The sequence below is a fragment of the Lygodium microphyllum genome, chromosome 10 (assembly GCF_053477565.2).
Source record: "Lygodium microphyllum isolate KBCC chromosome 10, Lygodium_microphyllum_v1.1.10, whole genome shotgun sequence".
Lineage (NCBI taxonomy): Eukaryota > Viridiplantae > Streptophyta > Polypodiopsida > Schizaeales > Lygodiaceae > Lygodium > Lygodium microphyllum.
The window spans coordinates 147,488,457-147,510,608 of NC_141144.1; the positions used below are offsets into that span (position 1 = coordinate 147,488,457).

A 22,152-nucleotide genomic window follows, 5' to 3' on the forward strand; every position below is an offset into this window, starting at 1 on the left:
CGAAGACGATCTACCACGTCCCCTTCCTGAACTTGAGTAAAATGCTTGGACCTATTCACCATTTCTTTCAGACGAGTCACCCTGCATATTGATCTCTTCGATAATCATGAGAGAGACCAACTCATCAAAATATGGAAATGGATTTCGTATGTATTGTTCAAAACTCATCAAAATTGCACAAGGAGAAGCTCACTCAAGAGACAAGAATAGAGATGGAGGTCAAAACGTTTTCTTGCTGGTTTCTTCTTCTTCTTCCACACACTTTACAATGTACACAAAGTATAGATAAGATACAGCATAAAGGAAAGTGGCCTAATAAGTCAAACAATGCATAACCGACTATACTAGTCGACTGGCGCTATAACAATGCCAGCTATAAATAGGTGTAACAACCTGAATATAATAAGCAATGAGTCAGTGGCCATGTGAGAGTCATAATGACCACCGACGTGCTAAGTGTAGACGTGTGGACCCATCTAACCAGGCGGTCCATCATCAATGTCCGCATGTGTTGAGCTTGTCATCTCAACACTCCCCCTCAAGCTCAACTGCATCTCTGCAACTCCAAGTAAGCTTCGAAAATTTTGAAGCTTCTCTGTACCCAGTGCCTTCGTGAAGATGTCAGCTATCTGATCATGTGTGCTGACATACACCAAGTCAATCTCACCTGCTAGTACCTTCTCTCTCACAAAGTGGTAGTGTATCTCAATATGTTTTGTCCTGGCATGGAACACAGAGTTCCTAGCCAACTGTATACTGCTCATGTTGTCACAATAAATGACAACTGGACCTTCCACCTGCACACCCAAATCAGCCATTAACTTTTGTAGCCATACTACCTCACATGCTACAATAGCAGCACCTCTATACTCAGCCTCTATACTCGACAAAGCAACTGTAGATTGCTTTTTGCTGCTCCAAGCAATTGCTGCACTACCAAGAGAGAACATGTATCCGCTGGTAGATCTTCTCTCAGACATACTACCAGCCCAATCTGCATTTGTGTACCCAAACACCTGTACATCTGTACCTGTCTCATAGAAAAGTCCATAATGTAATGTGGACTTCACATATCTCAATATGCATTTGACTGCATCCAAATGTGGCTTTCTAGGTACTTGCATAAATTGACTCACAAGACCAACAGCGTAGCTCAAGTCTGGCCTTGTAATGGTCATGTAGATCAAACTCCCCACTATCCTCCTGAACATAGTAGGGTCTTCTATCTCATCCCCAACATCAGCACTCAACTTTACATTCTGCTCCAACGGGACTGAAAGTGGTTTGCATGCTATCATACCATATTTGGACAACATATCCAAGCCATACTATCTTTGGGACAGCCATATACCATCATCACATCTGATCACCTCAATGCCAAGGAAGTAACTTAGCTCACCTAAATCCTTCATCTCAAACTTCTTCTTCAAAAAATCCTTGACTTCAGCAATCCCACTATCATTATCACATGTAATAATTAAGTCATCCACATAGATGACTATGATGACCAAACCTGCATCTCCCTTTCTCACATAAAGTGAGTGATCAGCATCAGAAACATAAAAGCCAATATTGACAAGATACTCTCTGATCTTGTCAGACCATGCTCTAGGTGCTTGCTTGAGCCCATAGAGCGCCTTCTTCAACCTGCACACATACGTGGGATGCTCTAAATCTTCATAACCTGTTGGTTAATCCATATACACTTCTTCCTGCAAATCACCATGCAAGAAGGCATTCTTCACATCCATTTGCTGCAACCTCCAACCTTTGGCTACTGCCAAAGCAATCACACATCTGACAGTTTCCATCCTAGCAACTGGACTGAAGGTTTCTTCATAATCTATGACATATGTCTGGGCATAGCCTTTTGCAACTAGCCTAGCTTTGTACCTACTAATAGAACCATCTGCATTGTGCTTAATCTTATAAACCCACTTACATCCAATAGCTTTCTTGCCCTTCGGCAATGATACTAGATCCCAAGTCTTATTAGCCTCTAATGCAGCCATCTCCTCATCCATTGCTGCATCCCAATGAGCATGACCAACAGCCTCCTCAAAACATGTGGGCTAAACATCCTCAACTAGTTTCACCATATAAGCATAATGGTGAGCTGCATAACCTTCAAAACCAAATTTTTTAACAGGGTATCTGACCCTGCTAGATCTGCGTACCATCGAATCACTCAATGGAGCCTTTACATTACTATGAGCTCTCTGTACACCTGGTGTCCTGACAGAAAGAATGCCAAGCTCATCATCCAAGCTCTCTAAGCCACTGGAGTCTCCATCAAGAACTACATCAATGCCATTTGACACTTTATTCTTTCCTTTGTCTTTACCTGTAGTGCTATTAGATGCACCTGAAGATGTAGAACTACTCATTAGTCTCCCAGACCAAGGACTACCAGATGATGTCTCTGGTCCACTAAGAGTCCGTGATTCTTGATTTTCAGCCTGCACATGAGTGTCATGATCATCATCATCATCCAATGCATCATCACTAGATGCATACCAACTGCTCATTTCATCAAAGATGACATCCCTGCTCACTCTGAACTTACATGTGACGGGTTATAACAGCAATACCCTTTCTGCTCTAAAGAGTATCCAATAAAAACACATTTTTTTGCCTTTGGATCAAGCTTCTTCCATAGCTCATCTGGCACATGAACGTATGCAACACATCCAAATACCTTCAAGTGCGATACATCAGGCTTCTTGCCAGTAAAGCATTCTTCAGGAGTCATCCCATGAACTGCAGCTGTGGGAGTTCTGTTCATAATATAAACAGCAATATGAACAGCCTCAGACCAAAAATGCTTAGGCATATTCTTTTCAGCCAATCAAGGCACGTGCCACTTCTGCAATATGCCTGTTTTTCCTTTTTGCAATCCCATTTGCTGTGGGGTATATCTGTATGTGAACTGTCTCTTTATCCCATGAGACCTTAGAAAATCCCTGAACTCATTCGAGAGGTACTCTCCCCCTCCATCTGACCTCAAGCACTTTACTTTCAAGCTTGTTTCTCTTTCAACTGTAGCCTTGAAAGTTCTAAAGTTCTCAAACGTTTCACCCTTTTCCTTCATAAAATATACCCACAGCTTTCTAGAACAATCATCAATGAATGTGACAAAGTATGAACAGCCTCCAAGAGATACATTTTGTGTAGGCCCCCAAATGTCTGTATGCACAACATCAAGGATATTTCTGCTTACATCTCTATCATGTGAAAAGGGTTGTCTTGCCTGCTTACCAAACTGACATGCTTCGCATACCTTATGAAATTCTGCAACTCTAAATGTAGGCAAACCTATAACCAACCCTTTGGACTACATTAATTTCAGCCTTTGTACATTTGCATGTCCAATGCATTTGTGCCAAATTTTAATATCTGTAACAACACCTTTTCTTTTAGCATACATAGCAGCATTCATAGTAGGAATTCCAGCATCCAGAGTAAGCATACATCCAACTCTACTTCCCTTCGCTACCAACCTGCACTTGTCATTGAAGTCTTCTACAAAGCAGCCCTTTGCATTAAATCTGACTTGCAGCCCTTGCTCTACCATTTGACCGATTGACACCAAGTTCTTTGTAATAGATGGCACATGTAATACATCTGAAAGACTCTTTGTCTTACCATCATGCAAGGACAAGGAAACTTTTCCAATGTGTGAAATTGGGTGACATGAATCATCACCCGTCTGCACATAACCTGCATTTTGCAAATCCTGTATCTCTCCAAACCATTTTGCATGGCTGGTCATATGATTGGATGCACCTGAATCAACATACCAAACATCATCATGTGTTTCCTTTCCTGTAACAACATTCAGCATATGCTGCATAACAAACAGACGTTCATTTTTGTCTTCATTCTGTCGTGAAGACGATGCATAGTTTCCTTGCTGCAACTTACCACTGCGAATATCATCTTTCTTAGTATAACATGGGGCTGCAATATGACCTGTTTTGCCACAGTAGTGACACACAATACCAGAGTTGTTAGAACCTTTGTTTTGCCATCCACCTCTTCCTCTAAAGCTCCCCTTGCCTCTAAAGTTACCACGACCTCTTGAAACCTGCATATCGCCAAATTGCTGATTCAATCTATTTTGCTGGTTGTCACTACCACGTCCTGTACCACGACCTCTTGAAGAGAACCTGCCACGTCCCCTTCCTGAACTGGAATAGAAAGCTTGGACCTGTTCACCACTTCTTTCAGATGTCTCACTCTGCATGTTGATCTCTTCAGTGATCATAAGGGAGACCAACTCATCGAAATCTGGAAATGGCTTTCTGACATATATAGAAGTTACAAAAGACTTCCAAGCCTTTTCATTGTTAAGTCCACCCAAGGTAGACGACACCAAATCATCATCATTGGGCATTGCATCAATCGCTACCAATGCATCTGCAATGCTCCTTACCTTCAGTGTGCATACTCATTGATAGACATCTTTCCTTTCTTCAATGTATTCAACTCTTGCTTGAGTTGAATCTTTCGTGCCTTTGTATTTACGGAAAACATACTTTCAAGTATGGTCCAAGCTGCATATGAATTCTCTGCATTTCTAATATGTCCCAGCATATTATTGTCAATTACTGCAGATAGCCAATACATGACCTTCTTGTCTTTTGCATTCCATTCCTTCCGTGCCTTTGTCTCTTCTGTAGTTGGAGGATCACTCACCTCCGGCTCCTTTTCTTCACCTGAAACAAACTCATAGAGGCCTTTTCCAATAAGGAAGTTCGTGACACGGAACTTCCATGAAGGGTAATTGTTCTTGTCGAGCTTCTCAATGATGGGGCTTCCACTGTTCTCTGCCATTATCACAAAACTAATACCAAACAGCAAGCAAATCTTCTGCAACCCTCGACCTGTAGTGCACAGCAATACACTAGACAACGTTTTTCACTATCTGCTCAACAATACATGCAATCTGTAACCTATTTGCAGATAAACCTTATGTTTGCTTCCTGCAAACACCTCAAGAATTACAGATTTGCAATTTGTAATTTGCGCACCCACTTTCGGTCAAAACAACCGAAATCACATTATACCCTGAAACTGTTGTCCAGCTCTAAAACGGGGCCTGAAACGGCCTCAGATGCCCAAAATAGCTGCGGAAAATCCCTAAAGGGTTAATTTCTAGAATACACTGCGCTCTTCGCGCACACCAAATCTCACTGCAATCTGAGATTTTTGCTTGGCCCTGCTTCCGGTGCCTCCACAGGCACTATCCAACAAGAGAAAGAGTGGAAGGATGGGAGAGCTTCTTACCCATGGCTTGCTTGCTCGAACCTTGCTTCTTCTCCTTCACATCAGCCTTCGAAATCAGCCTCTCTCAGTGGTGTGGCTATGATACCATGTCAAGAATCGCATGGTGGGGAGACTTGCTCAAGATGCTGCGCCGAACACACACAGAATGCACAAGGAGAAGCTCACTCAAGAGACAAGAAGAGAGATGGAGGTCAAAACGTTTTCTTGCTGGTTTTTTCTTCTTCTTCCACACACTTTACAATATACACAAAGTATAGATAAGATACAACATAAAGGAAAGTGGCCTACTAAGTCAAAACGATGCATAACCGACTACACTAGTCGACTGGCGCTATAACTATGTCAGCTGTAAATAGGTGTAACAACCTGAATATAATAAGTAATGAGTCAGTGGCCATGTGAGAGTCATAATGACCACCGACGTGCTAAGTGTAGACGTGTGGACCCATCTAACCAGGCAGTTCATCATCAATGTCCGCATGTATTGAGCTTGTCATCTCAATACGTATACCGAAGTAACAAATGATTTTCATACCTTCTCATTATTAAGTCCACTCAAAGTGGATGAAACCAAATCATCATCATCAGGCATTGCATCAATCACTGCTAAAGCATCTGCAATGCTCCTCACCTTCAATACATACTCATTAACAAACATTTTCCCTTTCTTCAATGTATCCAACTCTTGCTTGAGTTGAATCTTTTGTGCCTTTGTATTTACTGAAAACATGTTCTCAAAAATTGTCCAAGCTGTATGTGAAGTTTCTGCATTCCTGATATGTCCCAGCATAGTATTATCAATAACTGCAGATAGCCGGTACATCACCTTTTTGTCTTTTGCATTCCACTCTTTCCATGTCTTTATTTCATCTGCAATCGGAGGGATACCCACCTCTGGCTTTTTTTCTTCACCTGAAACAAACTCATAAAGGCCCTTTCCAATGAGGAAGTTCGTCACATGAAACTTCCATGAAGGGTAGTTGTTCTTGTCAAGCTTCTCAATAATGGGATTTCCGCTGTTCTCTGTCATTATCACAAAAAAGGATACAACACAACAAGCTAGTCTTCTGCAGCCTTTCACAGCAAAAGTGCACAGCAATATACCAAGCAACATGTTTCATTGATTGCTCAATAGTACGTGTAATCTGTAACCTGTTTGCAAGTAAACCTTATGTTTGCTTCCTAGCAAACACCTCAAAAATTACAGATTACCTACAGTTGGTTTATTGATATACCTGCACTAAGGTTTATTTGCACTAGGATATACCTACATCTAGCAAATACTAAGGTTTATTTGCAAACACTAAGGTTTATTTTCAAACACTAAGGTTTATTTGCAAATATACCTACACTAGGATATACCTACATCTAGTTTGCAAATAAACCTTATGTTTGCTTCCCAGCAAACTTTGGTGCTATATATTTGCCAGCTGTAGGTAGGTGTAACAAACTAAATATAATAAGTAATAAGTCAATGGCCATATGAGTATCATAATGACCACCAACGTGCTAAGTGTAGATGCGCGGACCCATCTAGCCAGGTAGTCCATCATCAATGTCTGCATGTGTTGAGCTTGCCATCTTAACACTAAGGAACCGATTTCGTCGAACAAATCTCACCTACTATCATTTTAGCATGAATAACAATAGCTACCCAAGAATTTCAACCACCTCTCAGACTTTCCACTCTTCATCAACAACAAGTTCTTTGTATCTTGGAATCAAGGCTTAAAGATCAAACAAATCTACTTTCTCAAGGAGTAATCATTCTTAACCTTTTGAGCCGCCCTAAAAAATCTGCTATCCCTTTTGCAAGGAAAAAGCCTCATCATATAGCATTAATTATATTATTCAAAAAAAGAGAGAAAATAAAATAAAATCAAAATAAAAATGCATGCATATTCATTGCACTGCACCTAGGGGTCCTCAAATTAGGTATGCTCGGTGGCCTTGGTTCGGGCCAACTCCATCCCAAATCCCATAGCCTTTTTGTTCATTCCTATCACATTCACTCAGGGTGTATCAAGGGTAGGACATACCTAGGAAGCATGCCTTACCTATAGTTAGACCTATCACCCTAGGTCACTTGCACATTTCGTTCCTTATACCACATCAATGTTCCTGACAAGGCAAGGTGAAAAAGTGTTGGAAGAAGAGACTATCCTCTTCAACCTCACTAGAAGCAGCTTCAACTCTACTAAAGACTCTTATTCTCAAGCCATTGAGCTATAATGCATCTTATCCAGCTAATAATGATGTCTTCACAATCTCCTTCAAGTACAATTTCAGTCAGCCCACAATGCTTTTTTATTTTCTTCATCAACAAATCTGCCTGCAAGGAACCAAAACAACTATCTTCTAACTAAGTAATACCTAAGTATTCACGTGCACTCATATAATATCTACACCATAACTTATGCACAGTTTGGGTCCTCAAGTGCAAGACAATACTTCAGGTTTGCTTGGAGTTTGACCCATCTCCCAAACCAACAAATTCTCATGCATCAAAGCTTCTGAAGGAATAAGGGTGTATCCAACGTCCCACTACATTGAGCTCATGTAGCACAACATGATATTCAAGGCATCTCAACCACCACCTCCTCAAATCACCTAACAAACCTCCTCCTTTCCCTTTCTTGAAATATGAAAATATTTTACATACATGGACTAAGGTCTCAAGACCTTTCAATTTTTAGGATGAGAAAAAATGTATTGACCCTTGTTTTTCCTTTCAACATTTTTAAATGTGAGCCTTTGGACCACACATATGTTTACATTTCTTCATAGATAATTTTTGACAATGCGGGAATGGATCATTATACAAAATAGGTTTCTATATGAGCATATTTTTGTGCCTTTATTTGCACACACTTTTGGATTATTATTCCCAAATGAAGAACACCCTACCATGGCACAAAACAAACCACAGTCCGGCCAAATAGAGGTTGCAAGTATGCTTGATGGCCACAAAAATCTGTAAGAAAACTCTCTTCTTCACCAATAAACCATGCCCTCAAAACATGCAAGAGAGAATAATGCACATAAAATTTTGGGAAATGCTTCCATCCTCACTCTCTTCCTCTTCCTCACTCTCCATGAGATCTTGCAAAGGAGCACAAGAAAGAAAGAAAAGAAGAAATAAAGCGCGAGAGGAGAAGCTAAAGGTAAAAAGGAGTCTCAACCACCCACCTCCTGAAATCACCCAACAAACCTCCTCCTTTTCCTTTCTTGAAATATGAAAATATTTTGCATATATAGACTAAGGTCTCAAGAACTTTCAAGTTTTAGGATGAGATAAAATATGTTGACCCTCCTTTTTCCTTTCAATATTTTTAAATATGAACCTTTGGACTACACATATGTTTACATTGCTTCATAGATAATTTTTTATAATAGTTACATTTGCAATGGATCATTATACAAAATATGTTTCTATGATGAGCATATTTTTGTGCCTTTATTTGCACACTTTCAGGTTATCATTTCTCTCATACTTAAATGTGAAGCATCCCTACGAATTGGAGAAGAACCATGATGAGCTCTTGCAAAATGTCTTCATCTTCATCTTTCTTGTTTGTTCTTCATCTTCTTCAATGTTTTTTCTTTTTTCTTAGGAGGGGAATAGAAAATTAATTTCATCGATTATGGGTCTACCTTGAGGTTTTCATCTCATTCTAATGGCCTTCCTTCAAATGTTATGGCTACTTCAGAGAAGGGTAACACATACAAGAAGAAGGGTCGATGCCAGTTTGGTGGCAAGAAGAGGCCCCTCCACAAGAAGACCAACACATAGAAGAAGGGTCAATGCTACTTCGATGGCAAGACGGGTGCCTCCACAAAGATTGCAAGAAGCTAGGAGCATTGCAAAAGCAAAAGCGTAAGGATGACTTCAACTCTTCTTCAGCTTTGATTTTGGACTTAGATTTCAACCATGCAGCAACAACTGCAAACAACCTTAGAATCATTCTTTTGGCACTAGTGGTGTTGTACTTCCTCAAGATTCTCTAGTTCCAAAGAGGGAGTGTGAGTAGATGGTGGTAGTGGGGCATGTGAGGCACATCCACATGCAAGTGTGGTGTACCCTGAGCATGGTTCTCTACAGTCAAGCAAGATTCAAAGCTTGGAGCTAGTTTTCCTTTCCATTTCACAATCGGAGGTGAGACGGAGGGCTATCTTTGCTCCTAATTTGTTCTCACATGAGGGGAAACTTTAGCGGTATGGTTAAAGTTGAAAATCCATAGTAATGATGTGCTTCTAGCAAAGTTGGTTCACAACAAGTGTCAAGATTCAGTCATTTCTACTCTTTGTGGTTAGGGATTGGTACAATTGATATTGACATCAATGTTTTTTCAAGGCACCTTAGTGGTGGCTTGATCACCCACTACTTGAATATCCATGATTCTATATAAGTGTCATTGGTATATGTAGTATGGTGGTTTTTCATCATTGTATCTTTTATAATAGTGACCACTCATGATCTAAGAGAGAATGTTAGTATTGTACATATCATGGTTGCACACGCAATGTACTTCAGTGCATTGTATTTCTATGAGGATGATTAATTCAACCTAGACAACTTGCATTTATGGCCTCAATAATTGCTAATGACTGACCTGGTCATTATTTTATTTTATCTCATCCCATTTATAGGGCACCTCTCCTCCATCTCATTATTATCCAGTACATGTACACTTCATCTTGCTAGAAAGAGGAAGACTAAGAACCTTTTGCTAGTTGCCCGTAGCCTTTACCTTTGTACACACTTGTGCTTTGATATATGGATTCTATTTTTTGAGTTGTTTATTTTTTACTTCATGTGCTATTCTTTTGTTGAGTTCTTGGCATTTACAACAACTTTATCTTTTTGCTTCCATTATTGCACATTCATTTGAGTAGTAGCTTTCTTAAATTATTATTTATTATGGTATTAATTCACTACTATTACAAGTTAGAGATTAGTGTGATATGCTAATAATATGTTATTATTATAAGTCATTAATCATGTGAAGAGGGAGAGCCATATATATATATATATGTGTGTGTGTGTGTGTGTGTGTGTGTGTGTGTGTGTGTGTGTGTGTTTGTAAGGTGTTTATAAAGTTTAACAAATATTGTAGTGCTTTGGTGCAAATTATGGTGCTTCCATGATGATTCTCATTTACTAGGGTGGGAAAGAACTTTCGTTTATAACTAGAATAGAGATGTATCTAGCATAATGTTAAGCCTTGGTTTGTAAAACCCCTACTATGCTGACAAAGTCAAGACAAGGTTAGTGGAACTTGCTAATTGTAGAGCTACAAGAGTATACTAGTTGATGGCAGTCGATCCTCCAACATGCCTTATGCGTATGCTAGCATTTAGGTGTTGCACCAAGCATACATGTTCTCTCTTTTTAACGTTTTTTAAATGCCCAAGCCTCTCTAGGTCGACAGATTGCAAACATAGTACAGCCTTTCCATGCATTGAAGAATTAATGGATTGTAAACATGTGTGAAACAAAGAGATTATATGCATGCGTGGAGTTCCTTACCACTCACACCATAATGAGCTTATACGTCTTAATATTATTTGTCCATTACGGCTTTTTGAGCCATGCCATGCTTAGCTCCATGTGACCTACATAGATCAATAGAGTCAAAGTACAAGTATGGCCTAGTTACTTGATTTCTTGGGAAAGGGGGACTTCAACAAGTAAAGCAAGCATCACCAACACTAGAGCTACAAGCTCTACTTGAAGAAGTAGAGATATGTGGCAGTTGTGCAAACCTCCCTTTTTTGGAATACTATTTTTAATTTGTTGCAACACAATTCCCTTTTTAAAAATGCTTTTTCTAATTGTTAGACTACAAGGTCCACGCAAGTCTTACCTTGTGTGTGGCCGCTGCATTTTGCAATGAGAGCCCCTCCACCCTCAATACATTAACTTAGGCATGGCAAGGCTCTTAATGTGTATGGAAAGGATGTGATAGACTAGGTTGTATATCAACTCGATCCATCAATATGCCTCCAATATCTAACGTAACCAATAAATTTAAATCCTTATCTATCTTCTCTACTTGCTTATGGGTTCTAGCTTGGTCAAACCTCTAAGACTTATTTAGTCTACCAAAGTTGCAAGCGAATAGACCATAATCTTTCTAGACTTGGAAACTTGCACATGCGTGCACATTTATAATAAATAGACTTAAATGCAAACAATTCTCTTGCCTCTTGTATGTCAATACAAAGACATTTGAAAATAAATGGGAAACATAAAACCACTAAGACTCAGATATAGAAGTAACGTTGAAGACCAACCCTCCATCACATCAATGTTCATCCATAGACCACAACACACACACTCTCTCTCTATCAACCCAACAAAGGATCATAGCATACATGAGATATCAAATAAGACATTCGAGGTCAATCACATTGGCCCTTGTCTCAATGTTTATTCATACCTAATAAAAATGGCATCATTACAAATCACCTATGATTTCATATCATGCTTAAACAATTGCTATTGGTTGGTCAACACTACTACTGCAAGCACGTGAATTTTTATTTTATTGAATTGGCATTATTAAGTTGTGCACATGTGAGATGCACACACAAAGTGAGAGTTAAATTGGTCACAATGACAATCCAAAACCCTATTTGGCCAATGGAGGACATTTGCAAAAGTTGCGACAAGTTATGTTGGATAGGTGCCAATGGGTGCTCAGTGACAATATTGGCTCTATACATTAAATGAGCCCTTGGAAAGCAATGTAGCATCATTGGGCTAGAGAAAATCAAACATTTACTGCTGGGAACTAAGTTAAATGAACGTTAAAAGACTTTCATGTTCAAAGGGCTTAGCACATTAAATTGTGAATGGGCGATGGCCAATTTGTCAGCAAGCCCAATACAATTAAATATTTGCTGAGAATTCATTTTCCAGAGGCTGAGTATGAATTTGCAGGTGTGCCACTTATCTAAAGGTGAGAGAACATACCATGCATGGCTGGCTAAGGCCATTGGGGGGCTAGCCGAGACACAAAGAGGGTCATTCCGGCCAGGGTGACTACTGCCACGGAGTGATTAGCTATCCAGAGCAGACATTAACCTCTCTCTCTCTCTCTCTCTCTCTCTCCCTCTCTCTCTCAGTCAGCAAATCTGAAAGTGTATATAGCACTGATTTATTGTAATTAAACCTGATTGTTGCTGTGATTAGGATTTCTCAGCCTCCTCGAAAAGCGTGCCCACAAATTGAAGCCTTGAGATCGAAGGGTTTGCTGCAAAAATGAACATTTGCAGCAAGTCTAAAGAAGAATGCCGCCCCTCTGTAATTTGGAAGACCCGCATATGCAAGTGTGCCCCAATCATGCTTCAGATCAAAGGGGCAATTTGGGGATTTATGCAACTGGCCATTTGTGACAACCCACCCAGTGTTCCCGATTTTGTAGAGAGATTGAGCAACATTTTGCGGGTCAATCTCCGTGTATTACAAAGTCTGAGGGATTCCAGTTGAAGAAATACTGCAAGGGCCGCCATTTTTAGGGCCAATCGGCTGTCAGCTGTCTCCAATTATCATCAAAGTGGCAAGAGTGTTAATGACATACAAGGCGTTGAAACATACATGATTTGTTTAAGCCCCTGAGAATACCGCAAAGGGAGCACTGTCTAGAGACTGAAAGCCAGTCCATCTCTTTGATAGGGGAAATTCTTGCAGAGCTTCCGTCTTAATGGATATTAACAAAAGCTGTGGCAGAAATGCCCAAAAGAAGCTACTAGAAAGCTTGTAATGGAAGATTATGTTTATCAAAGTGTGTTACATGAATTTGTGCTGTAATAATCTATCTGGGTGGTGTGACAACTTATCTCTGGATTTCGGACACTGTTTCTGTTCTGGATTCAATTCAATACACCATTTCTTAAATTTGAGCGATCCGTATCCGAGTATGAACAGCCGCTTCATCTAAGTTGTGGAGAGCATCCAGCATATGCATTCGCAGTGAAGCTGGCCCCTGCGCTCTCTCGAGACCTATTTCACCTGACAACCCAAATAAAGCCAAAGCAAAGGCTGCTGACTCCAATGGCCTAGCTGGATTGACAGACACAAAAGCTGCAATGAGAGCTGTCACGGCACAACCTGTCGCAGTGATCCGCTGCATCAAAGCCACTCCATTGCTTACTCCGAGCACGCGTTTTCCATCAGTCACGAGATCCACAGCACCGGACACAGCTACAATGCACTGCGCCTTTCTTGCTAGCTCTTTTGCTGCTTCCAGGGCATCTGTTGTGCTATGTGAGCTATCGACCCCCTGTAAAAAAGACCCACAGAACACAAAGATTTAGTACACAGCGGTAGGAAGGATCCATCTACCAGGTTGTTCCCATTAATGATAAATGTATATCCCTGGCTACAAATAGAAGTGACATCTTTAAAACAGCCTACGGCATTAGCCTACCACTCTAGGCCAACCAGCAGAAGATTGATCTGGTAGTGAATAGAGAATGACAGAAGGACGTGGGATCTCAGACGACTCTAAAGCTGCTGATATTGCTGAAGAATAGCAGTGTTGACCTGGGGCAGCTAGGCAAACCAGTTGAGGCGTAGGCAGTTGAAATCATTATCATCATCCATAAGTAACTGTTAACAGCAAGTAGACAATAGCGCAATCTTCAATTTCTATGTCCTGCTGAGGAGAATTGGAAATGGAACCACGGAAACAGTGAAAAGTGGAGTATGGGGAGTTTCCACTTCCGGTAGCTAACATTGAGAGTTTCCATTTCCAGTAGCTAACATTAAGAGAGTAGATTTTACATAATGAGGAGAGCTACAACATAAGAAGTCTTGCATTTTATGTTTGGATACTCACCCATGACAATTAGAGATCACATACACGAAGATAAGCATTTTGAATCCACTGAGGATTTTTGCAGAAGCAAGTTTTGAAAGTGAAAAGTTTGCCACATTTCCTCAGACTGTCCACATGCTCCCAATTTCCTCTGGCCCCTATCCCTCTATGCAGTGTAGGCAGTCAAGAGTACTTGAACAAGTGGAAAGCCATGGGCAACCATAAAGAATGAATGATTGGTTGGTTTAAAGTAGAAATGCAAGTTTGGTAATGCATCTGCTGGTAGTCCTAGAGAGATCCTAAGGTGGCAATTATATCTTAATGTCAGGGGTAACCTGGGATCACAAGCTCCTAACAATTGTGATCAGAATGTACAACTGTTGAGCACCCAGAGCAAATGGAAGTTGTTATGTATGTAGGGCAGACACTCATGGGCGTTATCTACTCTGCAAATTGGCGTGCTTATTACGTCTTTTTTCTTTTTCTTTTTTTGTAAAACATAAAGTGCAACCAAAAACAGTATGCCTGCATTTATGCTCCTACTGTGTCAGATCACATAGTTTCAATCTGACTGCAACATGCTCAGTTTCAACTTTCCATGGAGAAACAAGCGTATTTTTGTCAGTTATCAGATCATGCTCCAAAATGGCCAGGGCCATATTTTGGCATGAAATGTAGCTGCCATGCCGATGACTTCTTGTAACTGCATAGAAGTCGCCTCATTCATCAAGATCTCAAGGATATGGTGGGTCAGCTGATTCGAGGCATTGCAACTTGACACGGAGAGAAATACTTAATTAATCACATACAAGGAGCCACTGCAGGCTACGCAAAATGGCATTTCATCAAGAGAGGAGGAAATAAATGGCAGCTAAAATATCAGCTTCATGATTTGAAGACCAGCAAAGTCTCTGTGCCCTGGAGGAAGTTCACAAGGATTAGCAGGCAGTTAGAAAGGAGCTGGGTGAGTCGGGTAATTTTGAAGGCACTGGATGCTGCTTCTGGCATGCAACTGAGCCAATTGAAAAAGAGTTACTTTTTCCTCTGTAGTAATGGCATTTGATGAATTCACAACTGTTTATGACATCTGAAGAATGGTTAGAGTTCCATCACTGATCGCTGCTGAGATCATTTATCATCAAAAAGCAGAATTTCCGAATGTCTGAAAGACCTGAAGAACAGAAATAGGTCTTCAACGAAAGAATCGACAGTATTCCCATGCTTATATGAAAGGTGTGACACAACAAAATTCCAAGTCTTAACCCTCAGTCCCTAATTGACATGTTGCTTGGTTTGCTGAAACACATTAGAAAGCAGCTTCAGCAAACATCCAAGCCCCGCTCAGAGTCAAAACTCCCAACAAGAGGATAGAAGAGTACCTTTGTGGGTGCAACAGTGGCACCAACCACAGCCATGATCTCAGATGCATTCCCGCGGATTACCGCAGGTCCCAAGGAAATCAGTTCAAGACACCTCTCCGTCCTGAACCTGGACGCGCCAACCCCGACCGGATCCAAAACCCACGGCTTCTGCAGCTCATTTGCCCTAACAGCAGCTGCCTTCATGGAGAAGATCCACTCGGGCGACAGCGTTCCAATGTTGATGCAGAGCGCGTTCGCGATGGCTGTGAACTCAGATATCTCCTCAACTGCATGCACCATGGCAGGGGAGGCGCCGGCTGCGAGAAGGGTGTTGGCCATAATGTCCATGGAGACGAAATTGGTGATGCACTGCACCAGAGGAGCCACTTCTCTCACCTTGCACAGGCTCTTCCATGCTTCTGCACCCCAAGTCTCGATACCTCGGAGCTCGCGGAAGCTTGCCATGTCCTGTTACCTCCTCGTCTGCTCTGCTTTGGGCAGGAAAGCCCCCTCACTGCTGCTGAGATATCGGCAGAAGATTAACTGCGTAAGCCCGCTTCCACTCTCTGTGTACTCGACGAGCTGCAGAGATCAGCGTAGGCTGCCTCCTCTCCCAGTCGATGGTTTCTTCTTTGCAAAGAAGACGGTCACTAACACTCCTACGCCGTGAAGAAGAGAACACGGTCTGACCCGTGGCCCCATTTTCAGTTTTACACGTGCAGCTAAGGTAGACGAGTTCGCACAAAAATGTCGACATTTACCACCAACAAATCATTTCCATATTTTAAAAGGAATGTACCCCAAGTACTCTCGGAAGCGGTTTTTGGTCATTCGTCATCACAAGGTGTGCATGGAGAAGATTAAAGAGAGAGTTATCGGCTTTCATTAGGGTTCGTTTAACATATGCAAATTTGAGTGCCACTACTCGTAGCCGATGCTATATCGCTAGCGTTCATCCAATTGACTCCATGGGAGGTGGCCAAGGATATTCTGGCCAAGTACAATGATGGGAATGGAGATATCACCATGAGTGAGAGGGCAGATGAGAACGAACCCTTTGCGGTAAGCACAAGATCAACAATGGGAGTACACAGGAGGAAGAGGAGCTCATCGTTTGAAGCGAAAGCTACCAAAACAAAAGGTAGCACTGATTTTGAGGAAGCCTTGTAGGGAAGCAAGAAGGAGGACTCTAATAAGGAGTACAGTCTGCAGTTAGAGGCCAACCAACGACTAGCAGTAGAGATCCTTGTGCCAAGTCTTCGAAAGTCTGTGGAAGAGAGCAATGGAAGCAATGCAAGGCAAAGTGGTGCTAGATGCAGATAAGGTATATAAAAATGTGCTCACATTTAATACAATGGTTGTATTGGCGTTTTTTACAAGCAAGCCTCCAAAGCAATGGAGGTTGCCAATTGATTCAACACTATTCTCAAATCCAAAAGGTAGTTGACCAAATATATTATGGTGGGAAACGGTTTTTCAAAGTGGTATTTACCACTCAAGAGGCAGCTAAGAGAATGTTGGATCAAGGTTTTTTTAAATAAGGGTCTTGATCCGGTATCCATCATACAGTGGTAGCCTGTGGAGACTGGAAAGGACTGCATCAAAAGCGATTGTCATGTTTGAGTGAAATCCTTGAATTGCTAGCTTGTTTGTGGAATATATTAGTTGATATTACCTCAATATCGCTAAGGGGCTTAGAAGGCCTTTATACATCCCACAACTTACGAGTCCTTTTAGGAATAAGACCTATCTTCTATGGGACACAAGTAGAGAAAAACCTGAAAGGCTCGTATTGGATGTGAATTATGTGTGGGAGTTATGTCTTGAGCTAGTTTAGAAAAAACTTGCAAGAGCATGTTGTCGCTATGGGATGTGGGGTCATTATTATTCAAATTGCCTAGACAAAAAAGCTGAAGAGAGGAACAACATTGATGCAAGCAAGGGCCAATGGGCTGGTGTGGTTGGTAGTAGTCAGGGTCAAAATGGAAGGCATAAAATGTCAAAAGTGTAGGCTATGAATGAGGAATGGCAAACATGTTGAGACATAGGCATGTGAACCCTATGTATGCAAGGGTGGATAAGGGTAGCTGGGTGTGAATGAACTGGAGAGGAGGGGGGAAACCCTAATCCTAGCCATCCAAAGGTTATTTAAACAGCCTAGAGGTCACTCTCAAGGTAGAGGAGAGTGTACCAGTTGTACTTGTGAACAACTCATTAAGCAAGATCTTCTTCTTGTAATTGAGCTCTCTCTCCCTCTTGTGTACACTCTCTTGCTCTCACTCTAATATTTCAACATGGTATCAGAGCCATCTCTAATCCCTTCAGGTTCCCTAAACCTCAGTTCAACCTAAGTGCACAGGAAAAGCTTCATTTCCCCATCTTGGTCTTTCAACCTCCATAGCCAGCCAACGACTACCTCCATTAGAGGAGCTAATGTAAGCAAAGGAGGCCATATCAACTCTTGATTTCTTCTGGGAACTTTTTCCCAGCTCAAGGCGCATCAGCACGTCGAGTCAAACCTGGACATTGGAGGCATATCAAGCTGGCATTGCAGCAGACGTAGAAAAAAAGGTGTCATTCTTAACAGCATGATATTACGTAGTCTGCCATACACTGTAGAAGGTGCAATGTGGGAGGGCTTTATAGGGCTTTTGTAGCTCCATAAGTGAACTATCCTACCCTCAAAGGGTTTGGCAAAAATCCTTCCCTGCTACTCACACAGATCAAAACCCTAGCTATGGGTTTCTTGGCAGCCATTGCCAAGAAGCTTCAAGCTCTCCTATTTTCATTTTTTTTGTAATAAAGCTAAATTCCATAGCAAGCTTTTAGACTCAAAATACAAGAAATAGACATAAAATGCCAGGAAGCCATAGCCAAGGTAGCTTTGCAAGAAATGATATTACCAATATTGGTTGAGAATAAAATGATGAGAGGCTGCAACAAGGTATGCACCCCAAGCTATGGTGGCCAAGAGTATTCACCCTCTTAGATGGTGGGAGGTTGAGACCTCAAACAAGTTATGTTTGTAAAATGGTAAAAAGATACTACACATGTTACACCTCCACCTTTTATACTTACCCCAGACTAAGGCATTTATGCTAAGCATTTATGCTTTATTACAAGCCATCCCGGCCTAAAAGAGCTTTGTCCTCAAAGGTGGAATTGGGACAATTGATAAAGAAGATTACAAGAATAGCTTGTAAGTGATGAATCCATGCTGAATGAAACTCCAAGCTGAAGAAGATCTCATATATCAATGAAGTATAGGTATGAAATTTGAATATACTGCTGGAAACTGTCCAAAACAGGCTGCTGCACAAGAATGGCCATAACTTGAAGAAGGAATGTCCAATCATCATGATTGAGCTATAGAAATGTAGAGGACAATCCCTAGTATCCAGCCATGCCATAAAAATCCCATTTTGATGTCCATAGAGCAATTATTTTTATAGCATAAATTTAATACAGCAAGCTATCTTGTTCAGATATTACTCTGTTTCCTGCAAAAGCCATGGAAAAGAGTCAAGGTATGATGATGGTTTCCAAGTAGACTCCTCCATGGGCAAACCTCTCCATTTAATAAGGTACTACCAATGGGCTGGTGTGGTTCCTTAAAATATTTTCTCTTTTGCCAATAACCTTTTCATGCTCATAAATGATAAGACCATCTTCATCCATGGGAGGTAACTCCTCTAAAACCTTTATGGATAGACCCACATATCTCTTAAGTTGGGAAACATGGAAGGTAGAGTGGATCCTTGTTGAAGAAGGCAAATTAAGCTTGTATGCAAGCTCACTAACTCGTTTGAGGATTTGATAAGGCCCATAGTAACAATGAGCCAACTTATTATGACCGCCTTTGAGAGAAGCATATCTAGATTTAGGCACTTTGAGGAATACCCAATCCCCTTCTTCAAACTCCAAAGGTCTCCGCTTTTCATCAGCATAAGCCTTCATAACATCTTGTGCCTTCCGAATGTTTTCCTTGCATTGATACAAAAGAGCTTCCATTTTCTCCACTTCAACCTTGGCTTGTGGATTCACGTCTTCATGAAAAAGGACTAAAGGTATTTGCACTTTGTATCCATAAAGTGCTCCAAATGGTGACATGCCAATGCTCATATGATGAGTATTATTATAACACAATTCAGCAAGATGTAACCAATGATCCCACAAAACTTGAGTGTCATGGCAAAAATGACGAAGATAGACTTCCACCCATTTATTGACATGCTCTGTTTGGCCATCGGTTTGGGGATGATATGCCGTGTCAAAATTGTTCCCATAGAAGTTTATAAACTCCTCCAAAATCTTCCCATGAACTTAGTATCACGATCGGATACTATCTTCAGCGGCATACCATGAAGCTTAAAAACACATTCCATGAATTGTTCAGCCACTTGCTTTGCTGTAAATTGAGCCTTGATAGGGATAAAATGAGCTGATTTAGTCAACCGGTCCACCATCACATAAATGCTATTCCACCCATGCTTTTTTGTAGGTAAGCCCACAATAAAATCCATTGTAATATCAGTTCACTTGCCTTGAGAAATAGGAAGTGGCTGAAGTAATCCACCGGGTAGAAGAGAGGAATCTTTATTTTGTTGACACGGAAGACATTGCATAACATAATCCTTAACATCCCTCAAAATGCCCTTCCAATAGAAACTCTTATGGATATTGTCACATGTTTTGAACAACCCATGGTGTCCCGCTAAGGTGTAACTGGCGCGCCTTGTCATCAAGCTTTCGGATCTCGACTCCATGATCTTGACATAAAACAACCCCAATTCCTCTTCCACTAGCATCTACACATATGATAAATTCCTTTGAGAAATTCGGACATACAAGGATGGGTGCTGAAATTAGAAGAGATTTCAGCTCACTGAAACTTTGATTGGCGATGGAGTCCCAAAAGAAAGCTTCCTTTTTGAGCCTATCCGTCAATGGAGCCGCCACATGAGCATAATTCTTGATGAACCTTCTATAGAAGGATGACAACCCATCCTCTCAAAGAGGTTACATTCGTAGGAGTAGGCCATTCTTTGACACATTTTACCTTATTGGGGTCCACTCTAATAACTTGTTCTCCCACAACATGACCTAAGTATTCAACTTCATCTTCCATGAAAGAACAGTTTGTCATATTGGCAAAGAGCGTATGTCTTCGTAAAGTGTCAAAGACCTCTCTCATATGCTTCAAATGCTCATCCTTGGGTTTATTATAGATTAGGATATCATCAAAGAAAACAAGAACTGTTTTGAACAAGAAGGGCTGCAATATTTTATGCATAAGGGCTTGGAAAGTAGTAGGTGCATTGGAAAGTCCAAATGGCATAACCAAGAAGTGATATAACCCTCTTTCAGTTCTAAAAGTTGTTTTGAACTCATCTTCTTCCTTCATTAGGATTTGATGATAACCCGATTGAAGATCTATTTTGGTGAAGACCTTTGCATCTTTAAGCTCATCCAGAAGATCATCAATTCGGGGAATAGGATACCTATTCTTGACCATTGACTTGTTCAAATCCCGATAATCAAGACACATGCAAAATGATCCATCCTTCTGTTTTACTAAGAGCACAGGAGAGACAAATGGTGATTGACTTTATTGAATTAAACCCATTTGCAGCAATTCCTTGACTTGACGCTCTACTTCTTCCCTTTCAAACTTGGACAAGCGATAGGGAGGTTTGTTGATGGATTTTGTATTGGGCAACAAGTCAATAGGATGGTCAACCTCTCGCTTTGGAGGTAAGGATGATGGTGGCTGAAATAAATCCTTATACTCCTCCAATAGCTCTTCTAATCTTGGATCCTTTTCCTTTGAAGGAGAAGATGGTTGATTTGTTGATTGACCTTCATCTAAGCAAAAGAGTGAAGATGCATGATTTTGCATTGATTTCTTTTCGCAACTTCTTCATGGAAATGAGTTCTATTTGTTTGTGGTCTATGCCTTTCAACTCTGTGTGTTGTCCTTGCTAATTAAATTCCATTAGCATTTGTCCCAAGTCCAAGGTAAATTTGCCAAGTGTTTTCAGCCAATTACAACCAATAGGCCCCATATCCAAAATGATCAAATTCACTTTTATTGTGCAAGAGGGCGATAACTCAATTGAGGTACATGGACACACTTCTTTACTAGACTCATATGCACCGTTGGCAACTTGTATCAGTAAGGAAGAATCCATATCAATGGGCAGCAACTTCAGCCCATTCAAAGATTTGGTGTTGACGAAGCTATGAGTGCTGCCCGTATCCACTAGAATATGTGCAACCTTGCCATTAATGAAACCTTTGAGTCTAAGTGTATTTTTCCCTTTGCAACCAGTCCATGCATCATGTAAGATGGTATACAAGGAAACATGAGAATCATGATTACCACCTAGATCAAAAGGAAATCCATCCATGGGATCATAGAATTCTTCGTTGGTGGCATACTCCTCTTCATGAATCTCTTCAACCATTGGATATGCATCAACATGCAGCAAATTTCTCTCTTGACCTTCTTCTTCTTCAACTTCCACTCCCTGAGTGATTACCATGTTGATTTTTGAGTTCTTAGCTTTGCACTTTAGCTTATGATCTTGTGACCACGTCTCCCCATACTTGAAGCATAATCCTTTTGCATGCATTTCCCAAAGCTTGTCATGAGGACGGAAGTTGCTGTTAGAACT

The 22,152-nt window shown here is 40.9% G+C and overlaps 1 protein-coding gene across 1 annotated transcript; it reads right to left on the reverse strand.

Moving 5' to 3' along the window:
* Positions 1–12,881: 12,881 nt before the first annotated feature.
* Positions 12,882–16,167, reverse strand: LOC148030670 (hydroxyethylthiazole kinase family protein). Its single transcript, XM_087687021.1, has 2 exons — positions 15,494–16,167; positions 12,882–13,577 (listed from the first exon to the last, which is right to left on the reverse strand). The coding sequence occupies exons 1-2, from the start codon at positions 15,938–15,940 to the stop codon at positions 13,188–13,190; spliced, it is 837 nt and encodes a 278-aa protein (XP_087543147.1). The 5' UTR covers positions 15,941–16,167; the 3' UTR covers positions 12,882–13,187.
* Positions 16,168–22,152: the final 5,985 nt, after the last annotated feature.